This window comes from Mobula birostris, chromosome 5 (genome assembly GCF_030028105.1).
Source record: "Mobula birostris isolate sMobBir1 chromosome 5, sMobBir1.hap1, whole genome shotgun sequence".
NCBI lineage: Eukaryota > Metazoa > Chordata > Chondrichthyes > Myliobatiformes > Myliobatidae > Mobula > Mobula birostris.
In genome coordinates, this window is record NC_092374.1 from 38022653 (window position 1) to 38037350 (window position 14698).

The following is a 14698-nucleotide window of genomic DNA, read 5'->3' on the forward strand; positions in this document are numbered from 1 at the left end:
ATTTGGAAGATGCAGATGTTGTTAATGATAGGAGAAAGAGAATACATTTCAGGGAGGATTTTAGAAGAGAATTAGAGGACACAGGAAAAGAAAATGCCAGAGTGGAAAGCAATGCACAATGATGATTAAGACTTTGCTGCAGGATAGTTAGTGATGGAGGGGTTCAGACAAGCTTTTACCCTACATCTTTCCACTGACTCTGGCCTTTGGTCCCTAATGCTCTTTGCTTTCCCACTGTTGGAAGAAACAACAGCTACTTCTGCCCTGCCTTCCCTTTCCAAAGCCACACATTTCTTCCTTTACTCTAACAAGTCTTTTCAAAACTCTTCAATCACACTTCCATCCTGTTTTCTAAATTTTCTTACAATGTAAATCAGTACAGAGAAGTATAGTTCCACAGAGTACCATTATACAAAGTATGGAACTTGGAATTTTGAGTGTCTCAATGTGATGCAGTGAGAGAAAGAAGTGGTGTTCTCCCTAATGTTTCTAATAGATAGCTGACAGGATGCTTCAACCGTCTAGAAAGTATATCCTGTGTATCAAAATAAGCACACATGCAGGCAGTTTTGATTTGTGACAGGAAATAAAGGGTAATGGCCAATAAATTCTTTTGTGACAGGAAGGCTATTACTAATGGGTTTTCACAGAGCACAGTACTTGTACTTTTGTAATATTTTAATTTGGAGTTAAGTGTAGGAGATATGACAAACAAATCTGCACCTGATGTAAAATTAGCTATGTAGTTCGAAACTTTCAAATGCAGCATGATATAGATCATCTGGTCAATTGGGCAGCAAAGCAATAAGTGGAATTTAATCCAGAACAGTTTAAGGTGCAACAAGAAAAGGGAACATGCAAAAAATTCATGGTGTCATGTTTACAGGAAGAATGTCAGACTACAATTTATTGACCACAGTTCTGCCCTCAAGCAAACTCATCTCCAAGTTTCTAGACCTTTTACTCAACACCTCACCTTGCAACTATATCCTTGACTTCCTGACCAGCAGGGTGCACTCTGTAAAGGCAGGCAGCAAAAACTCCACCATGATCCTCAACTTTGGTGCCCCACAAGGCTGAATCTTTAGCCTCTTATTTTTTTGCTTTAAGCTCACAACTGTGTGGACAGATTTTACTCTTGAGTCTCTCCATCTACAAGTTTGTTGTTCTCACCACCATGGAAGGCCAAATCTCAAATACAATGATTTGGAGAATAGGAAGGAAACAGCCTAGTGACATGGTGTTATGACAACAACCTTTAGCTCAGTGTCAGGACATTTTTTTAAAAAGCTGATCATTGACTTCAGGAAGCAGAGGGGCACACATGCCTCTGTTTGCAACAGTAGTGCTAATGTGCAGATGGTAGCAAGCTTCAAATTCCGAGGCATAAATATCACCAATAACTTGTGCTACTCCTTCCGCACCCAATAAAGCACACTAGTGCATCTACTTTCCCAGAAGGCTATGGAAATTAAATTTTTATAATGCACCTTAGAATGCATTCTGTCCAGATGTATCACAGCTTTGTATGGCAACTGCTCTGCTCAAGACAGTAAGAAACTGCAGTCTTGTGAATACTGTCATAAGAACATAAGAAATAGGAGCAGGAGTAGGTTCAGCATTTGAGCCTCAATTTTTTTAGTCAAGTGGTTTTGAGCATTAGAGAATCAGGTTGGTGTGGTTTCAGCTGTTGGGAGATCAGGGATAGGGAATGATTCGGGGATTAGAAACCTTATTATAGACAGAATGACAGGCATAGGTTTCTGTCATAAAATAGGGATACAGAGATCAGAGCCTCCATCAAGATGAAGGATAACTAACGATAGGAGGATCAGGGAGTCAGGGCTAGGGGCACTTCAGTGAATGCCAGGACTGCTCAGATTAGAAGAATTAAGGCCAGACATTGTGGTCAGGGTGATGGGTGATACAAGGACAGCAAAGAATAAGAAGTCAGAGTTGGGAGTTGGGTTGGGGCAGGTGATTGGTTGCTGATTTGTGGGTTGCAAATTCTGTGGCGCCATTATTCCAGTGGAAATACACGGGCTGGAATTGCCACCAGTCGCTTTAACCTGCCAGTGACTCGTATCTCATTCCTGGAGAAATTACCATTTACAGAATGGGGTTATGTGCCAGTACCTATGACTGTAATTTTATGATTTCAAAGTTCAAAGAAAATATATTTTTGAAGTAATAATATGTTAACATTTGTAGTACTGTGCAAAAGTCTATACTTTTGTATAGTGGAGTGGTAGTGGGGCAGTTTGGAGGAGCAGAGGGATCTGGGGGTACATGTCCACAGATCCCTGAAAGTTGCCTCACAGGTAGATAGGGTAGTTAAGAAAGCTTATGGGGTATTAGCTTTCATAAGCCGAGGGATAGAGCTTAAGAGTCGCGGGATAGAGTTTAAGAGTGTAGCTCTATAAAACGCTGGTTAGGCCACACTTGGAGTACTGTGTCCAGTTCTGGTTGCCTCACTATAGGAAGGATGTGGAAGCATTGGAAAGGGTACAGAGGAGATTTACCAGGATGCTGCCTGGTTTAGAGAGTATGCATTATGATCAGAGATTAAGGGAGTTAGGGCTTTACTCTTCGGAGAGAAGGAGAATGAGAGATGATAGAGGTATACAAGTTACTAAGAGGAATAGATAGAGTGGACAGCCAGCGCCTCTTCCCCAGGGCACCACTGCTCAGTACAGGAGGACATGGCTTTAAGGTGTTACGTACCCCGTAACTGGGTTGCCAAACCAGCAGAAATGGACCACTTAGTTGGAGTCTGGATTACTGGAACTAAGAAAGTTTTATTAAAGAAATAAGCAACACAGTACTCTAATCATAAGGATATAAATGCAACAGTTTTATTATGATAAAACACACATGTACACAGAACTAGGATAATAGGATCAATCAAGCTCTATCGCAGTCTGGGGTAAATGATCAGTTTCAAGTGACGCAAAGTTCAGTTCAATTTAGTTCAGTTCAGTTCGCAGTAATCGCTGTTGTGCCATTGGGGCGGGGAGAAGTTGAATCATTTACAAACATTTGAGAAACACTTTCAAATTTCTCCTCAGACCTGCACGCTGAAACGATGACTGATTCTTTCAGAGCAGCAATTGGTTGCCGTGCACAGCTTACTTTTCTGGTTTTCTTTCAATTCAGACAAAGCCTCAGCAAGATTAAAGCTCACTGGGCCTACTGGTGCTCTGTATTTCCCTGTGTAATACACCACATCCACTGCAGTCTCAGCTTGTCACTGGCCCGCCTCCTGCTGCACTGTCATTTGATGCTTGTATTATAAAGCACAAGATTTGACTTGCATTTGCACCTCTATTTGACCAGAATTTCTCCAGAATTGTTCTCATGGGTTCACTGATATTCTACTCATGTTTACAATTTGTCAGGACATTGTGAAGACTTGTTAAATCAAACACTGAAGCAGAGAGCACCACCAGCATTTGAACTATTTAGGTATCTGCAGTCAGCCATTGTATGAGTGGTCAACCACAATTATCCCAGTACCAGCCACAGGGATAATAAAACTATTAACATTTCTCAGAGACATTGATGTTAGAGCCCTAGTCTCATCTATTTCTTTTGCATTTGCTTGAGACTTCACTGACTCAGTGATCTAAAGTTGCCCCCTAATAGAACAGAAGTTAATGCCATTAGCAACGATAGACATGAGTCACCATTGTTTTGCCAAAACTATCATTACCCTTTGTTACAAACACCCTACGTTGTTACAGAATGTCAGTTGTATCAAACTGATGTGACAAACATTGAGGTATCACAGTACATGCTCAGTGGCCACTTTATTAGGTACACCACTACATCTATTCATTTATGTAAATATCTAATCAGCTAATCAAGTGGCAGCAAATCAGTCCATAAAAGCATGTAAACATGGTCAAGAGGTTCGGTTGTTGTTTCGACCAAACTTCAGAGTAGGGAAGAAATTGAATTGAATTGACTTTATTTCTTACATCCTTCCCATACATGAGGTGTAAAAATCTTTATGTTACATCTCCATCTAAATGTGCAATCATAGTAATTTATAATAAATAGAACAATCAATGTAACGTAGAGTACACTTAAATCAGTGTGAGTTCATCAGTCTGATGGCCTGTTGGAAAAAGCTGTCCTGGAGCCTGTTGGTCCTGGCTTTTAGCTGCAGTACCACTTCCCGGATGGTAGCAGCTGGAATAGATTGCGGTTGGGATGGCTTGGGTCTCCAATTATCCTATGGGCCCTTTTTACACACCTGTCCTTGTAAATGGCTTGAATCATGGGAATTTCACAATTACAGATGCACTGGGCTGTCTGCACCACTCTCTGCAGAGTCCTATGATTAAGGGAGGTACAGTTCCCATACTAGTCAGGATGCTCTCATTGTGCCCCTGTAGAACATTCTTAGGATTTGGGGGCCTATACCAAACTTCCTCAACCATCTGAGGTGTAAGAGGCACTGTTGTGCCTTTTTCACCACAGAGCTGGTGTGTACAGACCACATGAGTTCCTGTGGATGCCAAGGAACTTAGAAGCTGTTAACCCTCTCAACCCCAGATCCATTGATGTCAATAGTTTAATGTTTAATATTCTGTGTTTTATTCGCTTGTTTTTACCATTTGCACCGTTTTTTCTTTTTTTGCATGTTGGGTGTTTGATGGTTTCTTTGAACGGGTTCCATGGTGTTTCTTTGTTTTGTGCCTGTCTGTGGGAAGACAAATCTCAGGGTTGTATACTGTGTACGTACTTTGATAATAAATGTATTTTGAATCTTTGAGTCTGAACACCTTGTGCTGATGATCAGAGACAGCTAGAAACTGTTGAAAAAACATTTAGGTAATTTAAAGAACTTTAAAATAAATGTTAAAATAATAAATGTAAAAAATACATTCAAATTATTTGCAACCCATGTAAGTCAATTTACTTCACCATCCCTAGACAAGCAAGCCTTTGCTGCACTCCCTCTAAAGCAACTATATCATAAGCCAAATAATGCTCCAGCTGTGGTCTGTGTAAGATCCTAAAGGATTACAGTAAGATGCTTTCACTTTTATACTCAAATACCCTTGTGTTAAAAGCAATCAACCCATTTTCCTTCTTAATCACCTGCTGCACCTACATGTTGGCATCTGAATAGTCTAAACAATACTCCTGTTGCAAGACAGAATGTGCTGGATGGTAGCATCTTGAAAGAAGTACTAGTGACATTTCATGATGCGTTATTAAATAAATTCTGTTACTGATCTTTCGTTCAGTTGTTCCTTGTACTCCCCTGCTGCAATACAGATCATTTGAGGTAATGACTGTGTAGCAGAGATATGTGTAAGAGAGAAGCCCTTGGCATGTTCATTGGGTATGGAAGCATATTACAGGACAAATCATCAATGTACTTTCTGCTTTTTTATCTGCTTGTAAATATTTTCTATTTATATTGGTTATTAAATTTTGTTGTTATAGGAATATATAAAGCTCACATATCTGACTCAAAAAATCAAAATGCTAACAAATCTATAACTTTTCTATGGGTTTCCTATAATATTGTTAGTAAATAACAGAATAGATAAATATCACCAAACTATTCTAACATTAAAAATGTCATCTGTGTGTTCTAACAGCTCAATTTGAACTGGAATTGACACAGATTCGGACTGTGTTAAATGAAATACTTAACAAACATAAAGCAGAAAAGGAAGATCTTGTCAAAAAATTCAGGTGAGTGTCAAATTTAGAACGGTACAGCACGGGTATAGGCCCTTCAGCATGCAATCTCTGTGTTGAGCATGATGCCAATTTAAGCTAATCCCATCTGCCTTCACATAGTCTACATCATTCCACCCCCTGCCTTGTTCATGTGTGTGCCCAAATGCTATCATATATGCTCCTCTGGCAGCATGTTCCAGGCACCTACTTTGTTTATATAAAATCTGTGTGGCACATTTCCTTTAAATTTTCCCTCTCTCACTTGAAAGCTATGCCCTGTAGTATTTGATATTTATATTTCGGATATGTGAGATTTCCATATTCCCACTGCAATCTGCAAGTTAACCTTGAGGGAATCCTGAACTAGAACTTCCAAGTCCCTTTGCAACTCTGATTGCAGGATTTTCTCCCCACTTAGTAAATAGTCTGCATCTTTATTCTTACTACCAAAGTGCATAACCTCACACTTCCTTTTGCTTTATTCCATCTGTTACTTCTTTGTTCACTCTCCCAACCTCTTCAAGTCCTTCTGCAGACTCCACCCATCTTGGTATCATCTGCCATTTACTGTATACTTTCCCCTTACATCTAACCTACCTGAAGTGCAGCTCCACACATTTGTCCAAGATAAGTTCCATCTGCCATTTTTCCACCCATATTGCAACTGATGTATATGTTGTTGTATCCTTTGACAACCTTCCTCACTATCCACATTTCCACTGATTTTAGTGCATCTGCGGACTTACTAAACAATTTCATTAAGACCATAAGACAAAGGAGCAGAAGTTGGCCATTCGGCCCATCGAGTCTGCTCCGTCATTTTATCATGAGCTGATCCATTCTCCCATTTAGTCCCACTCCCCCGCCTTCTCACCATAACCTTTGATGCCCTGGCTACTCAGATACCTATCAATCTCTGCCTTAACTGCACCCAATGACTTGGCCTCCACCGCTGCCCGTGGCAACAAATTCCATAGATTCACCACTCTCTAACTAAAAAACAACAGAAGTCCCTGTATTGATGCTTATAGAGCATCAATTTCATAGAACCTCAGTCAGAACAATAACCCTTCACCACTATCCTCTCTATTTTGCCAATTCTGATTCTAAACGATCTGCCTTGTCAAATACTTATTCAAGTTGACAAGTCCTGCCACTGTCCTACCGTCAGCAATCACCATTGACACCTTAAAAATCTTAATAAGATTTTTATGGCAACACCTTACCTACATAAACCCATGCTAACATAACAAGTCCATGCTTTTCTAGTTATGAGTAAATCCAATTTCTGACAATCTTCTCCAATAAATTCCCTGATGTAAGGCTCACAGGCCTATAATTTTGTGTTTTTTTCCCCCTTGTTATTTTTCTTAAAGTAACAGTGTTAGCCATTTTCCAGTCCTCTGGGACCTTGTGTGAGTAAAAGAGGAAGCAAAGATTTTAACACAAGGGAGTCTGCAGATGTAAGAAATCCAGAGCAACGGGCACAAAATGCTGGAGGAATTGGATAGGCGCCTGGGACTATACTCTCTGGAGTTCAGAAGAATGAGAGGGGATCTTATTCAAAATTTTGAAAGGGATAGATAAGATAGTAGGAAAGTTGTTTCCATTAGGTGAGACTAGAATTAGGGGACATTGCCTCAAGATTCAGGGAGAAGATTTAGGACGGAGATGAGAAACTGTTTTTCCCAGAGAGTGGTGAATCTATGGAATTCTCTGTACAGGGAAGCAGTTGAGGCTTCCTCGCTAAATATATTAAAGAAACAGTTAAATAGGTTTTTACATAGTAAGGGAATTAAGGGTTATGAGGAAAAGGCAGGTAAATGGAACTGAGTTTACGGACAGATCAGCCATGATCTTATTGAATGGCGGGGTCAGCCCGATAAGCATTATGGCCTACTCCTGCTCCTGTTCTTATGGGAGAAAGGGATGAAGGAGGGACACCAGGGGGAGGTGATAAGCAGGCAATGAGAAGGCGTCAGAGGCCGGACTGGGGAATAAAAGAAATAGGAGGGAAAAGAAAAGAAGTACCAGAAGGAGATATTGACGTTCATGCCATCAGGTTGGAAGCTACCTAGACAGAATATGAGGTGTTGCTCCTCCAGCCTGAGAGTGGATTCATCATGCAGGAGGCTATGGACTGGGAGTGAGACAATGTTTGGCCATCAGGAAGTTCCGCTTTTGGCGATGGAGCAGAGGTGCTCAACAAAGCGTTCCCACAATTTACATCAGGTATCACGAATGTAAAGAACACCTTGGGAGCATCGGATACATTAGACGACTCAACAGATTTACAGATAAATTGTTGCCTCACCTCAAGCACTGAATGGAAGTCAGAGAGGAGGTGAATGGGAAGATGCAGCATTTCTGGCGCTTACAGAGATAGATGCCAGGAGGGAGATTAGTTTGAAGGGACGAATGGGCAAAGGAATCACAGGGAGTGATCCTTGCAGAAAGCAGAGAGTGGGGGCGGGGGGATGGTGGTGGAGAGGTAAAGATGTGTTGGGTGGTAAGACCCTGTTGAAGATTATGAAGGTTGCAGACAATAATGAGTTGGATGCAGAGGCTCATGGAGTGGTAGGTGAGAACAAGAGGAATTCTCTGTTAAGGTGGTGGGAAACTGGGGTGAGGGTGGATGTCTGGAAAATAGAGGAGATATGGGTGAAGGCAGCATCAATGGTGGAGGAAGGGAAACCCTGTTCTTTGAAGGAGGAGGAGATCTCTGCTGTCCTGGATAGGAAAATCTCATCCAGGGAACAGATACAGCAGAGATGAAGGAACTGAGAAAAGGGAATAGCATTTTCACAGGAGACGGGATAGAAAGAGGAATAGTCAAGATAACCATGTGAATTGGTAGGTATATTAAATGTATCGGTGGACAGTTTGTCTCCAGAGAGATTGAGAAAGAGGAGAGAGGTGTCAGAAATGGACCAAGTGAATTTAAGAGCAGGGTGGAAGTTGGAGGCAAGGTTGACGAAATTGATGAGCTCAGCATGGTTTCAATAGGTCCATTTAATGTCAGAGAAATGTATACAATATACATCCTGAAATTCTTTTTCTTTGCATACATCCACGAAAACAGAAGAGTGCCCCAAAGAATGAATGACGGTTAAATCTTAGAACCCCAAAGACCCCCCAACTCCCCCCACCCACGCACAAGCAAAAGCAAGCCAACGACCCCCTCCACCAGCACAAAAGCATTGGCACCCCCCACCAAGCTCTGAAGCAGGCAGCAAAGCATCAATAAAGACAGAGACTTGCAGTACCTCGAAGATTATTCGTTCACCCAGTATTCGACATATCACAGTCCCTCTCTCGCGCACGCTGTCTCTCTCGCTCCCTATAATAAGGGAAAAAGAGATGTCCCCATTTCACAGTGAGAGGGAAGACATAATGAAGCAACTCACTGATTTATGGTGCTAAAAGTCTGTTGTGTTGCTTTTTCAGCTCTGTGCCGCTGGGCACACAGCCAACAGCAAGCCCACTGCTTCCGATCTTCCTTGTTCTGCCGTGATGCATCAGTCGGCAGCGGCGGCACCAGCCTTGAATCCACCCACCTCAAGAGACATGCAAATCTGGCACCCTGAAGGTGTGCTAGTCTTCTGGGCCGTGTCCTTGGCCTACCAAAAAGCAACCAGTCGTGAGGCCTGAGGGTGGTTTCTTTCTCGCAAAGAATCGAGTCAGAGTGCATAAAGCAACCCAATGCAATTGGCGATGTTGCGCAGAAGGAGTTGGGGAGCATTACTGGGGAATGCTTGGAACATGAACTGTAGCAGGATCCTCTTTTGAGTCAATATGGGTGGAAGTCAGGAACAGGAAGAGAGCAGTTACTCTATTGGGGGTATTCTATAGGCCCCCTGGTAGCAGCAGAGATACAGAGGAGCAGATTGGGAGGCAGATTTTGGAAAGATGCAAGAATAACAGGGTTGTTATCATGGGTGACTTTAACTTCCCTAATATTTATTGGCACCTGATTAGTTCCAAGGGTTTAGATGGGGCAGAGTTTGTTAAGTGTGTCCAGGATGGATTCCTGTCACAGTATGTGGGCAGGCCGACCAGGGGGAATGCCATACTAGATCTAGTACTAGGTAATGAACCGGGTCAGATCACAGATCTCTCAGTGGGTGAGCATCTGGGGGACAGTGACTACCGGTCCCTGGCCTTTAGCATTATCATGGAAAAGGATAGAATCAGAGAGGACAGGAAAATTTTTAATTGGGGAAAGGCAAATTATGAGGCTATAAGGCTAGCGGGTGTGAATTGGGATGATGTTTTTGCAGGGAAATGTACTATGGACATGTGGTTGATGTTTAGAGATCTCTTGCGGGATGTTAGGGATAAATTTGTCCCGGTGAGGAAGATAAAGAATGGTAGGGTGAAGGAACCATGGGTGACAAGTGAGGTGGAAAATCTAGTCAGGAAGAAGAAGGCAGCATACATGAGGTTTAGGAAGCAAGGATCAGATGGGTCTATTGAGGAATATAGGGAAGCAAGAAAGGAGCTTAAGATGGGGCTGAGAAGAGCAAGAAGGGGGCATGAGAAGGCCTTGGCGAGTAGGGTAAAGGAAAACCCCAAGGCATTCTTCAATTATGTGAAGAAAAAAAGGATGACAGGAGTGAAGGTAGGACCGATTAGAGATAAAGGTGGGAAGGTGTGCCTGGAGGCTGTGGAAGTGAGCAAGGTCCTCAATGAATACTTCTCTTCGGTATTCACCAATGAGAGGGAACTTGATGATGGTGAGGACAACATGAGTGAGGTTGATGTTCTGGAGCATGTTGATAGTAAGGCGAGAGAAGAGATTGCTGAACCTCTGGCTAGGATCTTTATGTCCTCATTGTCCATGGGAATGGTACCGGAGGATTAGAGGGAGGCAAATGTTGTCCCCTTGTTCAAAAAAGGTAGTAGGGATAGTCCGGGTAATTATAGACCAGTGAGCCTTACGTCTGTGGTGGGAAAACTTGGAAAAGATTCTTAGAGATGGGACCTATAGGCATTTAGAGAATCACGGCCTGATCAGGGACAGTCAGCATGGCTTTGTGAAGGGCAGATCGTGTCTAACAAGCCTGATAGAGTTCTTTGAGGAGGTGACCAGGCATATAGATGAGGGTAGTGCAGTGGATGTGATCTATATGGATTTTAGTAAGGCATTTGACAAGGTTCCACTTGGTAGGCTTATTCAGAAAGTTAGAAGGCATGGGATCCAGGGAAGTTTGGCCAGGTGGATTCAGAATTGGCTTGCCTGCAGAAGGCAGAGGGTGGTGGTGGAGGGAGTACATTCAGATTGGAGGATTGTGACTAGTGGTGTCCCACAAGGATCTGTTCTGGGACCTCTACTTTTCGTGATTTTTATTAACGACCTGGATGTGGGGGTAGAAGGGTGGGTTGGCAAGTTTGCAGACGACACAAATGTTAGTGGTGTTGTAGATAGTGTAGAGGATTGTCAAAGATTGCAGAGAGACATTGATAGGATGCAGGAGTGGGCTGAGAAGTGGCAGATGGAGTTCAACCCAGAGAAGTGTGAGGCGGTACACTTTGGAAGGACAAACTCCAAGGCAGAGTACAAAGTAAATGGCAGGATACTTGGTAGTGTGGAGGAGCAGAGGGATCTGGGGGTACATGTCCACAGGTCCCTGAAAGTTGCCTCACAGGTGGATAGGGTAGTTAAGAAAGCTTATGGGGTGTTAGCTTTCATAAGTCGAAGGATAGAGTTTAAGAATCGCGATGTAATGATGCAGCTCTATAAAACTCTGGTTAGGCCACACTTGGAGTACTGTGTCCAGTTCTGGTCACCTCACTATAGGAAGGATGTGGAAGCATTGGAAAGGGTACAGAGGAGATTTACCAGGATGCTGCCTGGTTTAGAAAGTATGCATTATGATCAGAGATTAAGGGAGCTAGGGCTTTACTCTTTGGAGAGAAGGAGGATGAGAGGAGACATGATAGAGGTGTACAAGATAATAAGAGGAATAGATAGAGTGGATAGCCAGCGCCTCTTCCCCAGGGCACCACTGCTCAATACAAGAGGACATGGCTTTAAGGTAAGGGGTGGGAAGTTCAAGGGGGATATTAGAGGAAGGTTTTTTACTCAGAGAGTGTTTGGTGCATGGAATGCACTGCCTGGGTCAGTGGTGGAGGCAGATACACTAGTGAAGTTTAAAAGACTACTAGACAGGTATATGGAGGAATTTAAGGTGGGGGCTTATATGGGAGGCAGGGTTTGAGGGTCGGCACAACATTGTGGGCCGAAGGGCCTGTACTGTGCTGTACTATTCTATGTTCTATGTTCTACATAATCAATGAAAAGGCAGGCATAGCTGGAGCCCATACGGGTGATCATGGCTATCCATTGTGTTTGGAGAAAGTGGGACAAGAAATTGTTGAGGGTGAGGACCAGTTCTCACCCAGATGGAGGAAGGTGATGGTGAAGGGGAACTGGTTGGGTCTTTTGTTGAGAAAGAAGCAGAGGGCTTTAGGGCCTTCTTGAAAGGGGATAGAAGTCTATAGGGACTGGACATCCATGGTGAAAATGAAGCAGTCAGATCTTTGTCCAGGTTTCAGCAGTTTCATCTCTTGCCTCTCTCAGTAATCTGGAATAGATCCCATCAGATCCTGAGGTCTCAGCCACCCTTAACACCCTTCAAAAGACCCAGCATCTCCTTAATATCAACATGTCAAGAACACCATCCTCCCCCTCCCTGATCTCAGTAACCCCCAGATCCTTCTCCTTAGTGAAAAATAAAGGTGAAGTATTCATTTTATACCTTGCCCACTTCCACTGGCTCCAGGTAAAATTCCCTCCTTTGTCCTTGAGTGATCCTTAGCTGCCCTCTCGTTTTTAACACTCATATAAAATGCCCTGGGATTCTCCTAAATCTTACTCACCAAAGGACATTCCCTTTTAGTCTTTTTGATGTCCTATTTAATTTATTTCAAGCTTCCTTTATATTCCTTAAGGACCCTGTCTGATTTCAGCTTCCTAAGCTTTACATATGCTTTCTTTTCCTTTTTGGATAATGTAACAACATTTCGCATCATCCATCACCCTGAACCTTGTCATCCCTGTCTCTGAACTTCCCTTTGCAACAGGATTCTTGACTTTCTTGTTGGTGGACCACAGACAGTATAGATTAACCTTACTTCAAGAGTGCACTGCTCTACTCGCTACACTCATGACTGTGTGGTAAGGCACAGCTCAAACACCATCTATAAACTCGATGATGACTACTGTTGTTGGGAAAATCTCAGATGGTGACAAGGAGACTTACAGGAGTCAACAAGATTGACTGGTCAAGTGAACTCAATGTCATTAAGACTAAGGAATTAATTGTAGCCTTCAGGAAGGGGAAGTAAGGAGAACACACACCAATCCTCATTAAGGAGTCAGTGGTGTGAAAAGGACAGCGGTTTGGAATTCCTGGGCATAAACATTTCAGAGGATCAATCCTGGGCCTACCATATTGATGCAATCATGACTAAGGCATACCAGCAGCTATTCTTCATTAAAAGTTTGAGGTAACTTGGTATGTCACCAAAGACTAGCACGTTTCTATAAATGTACTGTGGAGGACTTTCTGACTGGAGGTACCAATGCACAGGATTGTAAGAGGCTTTAGAAGGTTGTAGTGCTAGTCAACTTCATCATGGGCACAAGCTTCCCCAACATTGAGGACATCTTCTGAAGGCAGTGCCTCAAAAAAGCAGCATCCACCATTAATGACCCTCACCATCTGGGACATGCACTCTTGTCATTTCTACCATCAGGGAGAAAGTAGAGGAGCCTGAAGAGCCACGCTCATTGTTTTAGAACAGCTTATTCCCCTCTGCCATTTCTGAATGGTCCATGATCACTACTTTGCTGTTCCTCTTTTACACTATTTATTATTCATTCATTTGATTATAATTTATAGTAATTTGTTATGCTAGCACTGTGCTGCTGCCACAAAATGACAAATTTTGTGACTTGTGTCAGTGACAATAGACCTGATTCTGATTCTTTGCGGAACATATGTATTGGTGCCAAGTTCTAACCAGTTGACCTTTAAATGAATCTGACAAATTATGTGTACCCAAAACAGTTGATCCCAGTCTACTTTCCCTCAACCAGGGGTTCCCAGTCTTTTTTATAGATAGGTAGATAGATAGATAGATAGATATACTTTATTAATCCCGAGGGAAATTTGGTTTCATTACACCCTCACCAACCAAGAATAGAGCGTAAATATAACAATAAAAAAACCACCAACAATCAAACAACAAAATGCAAACTATGCCAGATGGAAAATAAGTCCAGGACCAGTCTATTGGCTCAGGGTGTCTGACCCCCCACGGGAGGAGCTGCACGTTCGATGGCCACAGGCAGGAATGACCTCCTGTGCTGCCAAGTGTTGTATCACGGTGGAATGTGGCTGAACTCCAACAGTAAAAAGTTCAATATCCAGTCTGCAAGCACGTTCCTCGATGGTAATATGCCCCGGATTGCACCATCTGTTGTTAACCAGATCAGTAAGCACCCAACTCCTTTACGCTTACCGCTCTCAGTGCACTTCCGGTCAGCCGGAACAGTATTACCCACCGGACTCCTCTTCTCCATAAGTCTCTGTTGTCTCGACCATAGGCCAATACCATTAAGCAAGAGATCCATGGACTCCAGGTTGGGAAACCCTTCTCTAGACCCTGCCTAATAATGTTGTAATTTATCTTCCCACAATTTAGAACTTTCTCCGGAAGTCCAATCTGATTCTTACCCATAACTATCTGAAAACTTGTGAAGTTATGGACACTGTTCCCAAAATGCTCCCCACTGAAACTCTGATCACCCTGCTAGTCTTATTTCCCAACACAAGGTCTAGTATGGCCTTTTCCCTGTTTGGACTTGACATATTTTTTCATGACACTGTCCCATCTAAGTCTCTGGCACTAACAATAGAACATAAAATGCTAAAGGTGTAATGGTGGGTTATACAAGAGGTGTCTGCTTTCCACAATGGAACTAAAA

The 14698-nt window shown here is 42.7% G+C and overlaps 1 protein-coding gene across 1 annotated transcript in view; it reads left to right on the forward strand.

The window, feature by feature from the left end:
* Window positions 1-14698, forward strand: part of LOC140197484 (uncharacterized) — a 138315-nt gene that overhangs the window by 110658 nt on the left and 12959 nt on the right. Inside the window, exon 20 of the mRNA XM_072257445.1 lies at window positions 5619-5715. Coding sequence (XP_072113546.1) covers window positions 5619-5715 — 97 coding nt within the window. The remainder of the gene's footprint in view (window positions 1-5618; window positions 5716-14698) is intronic.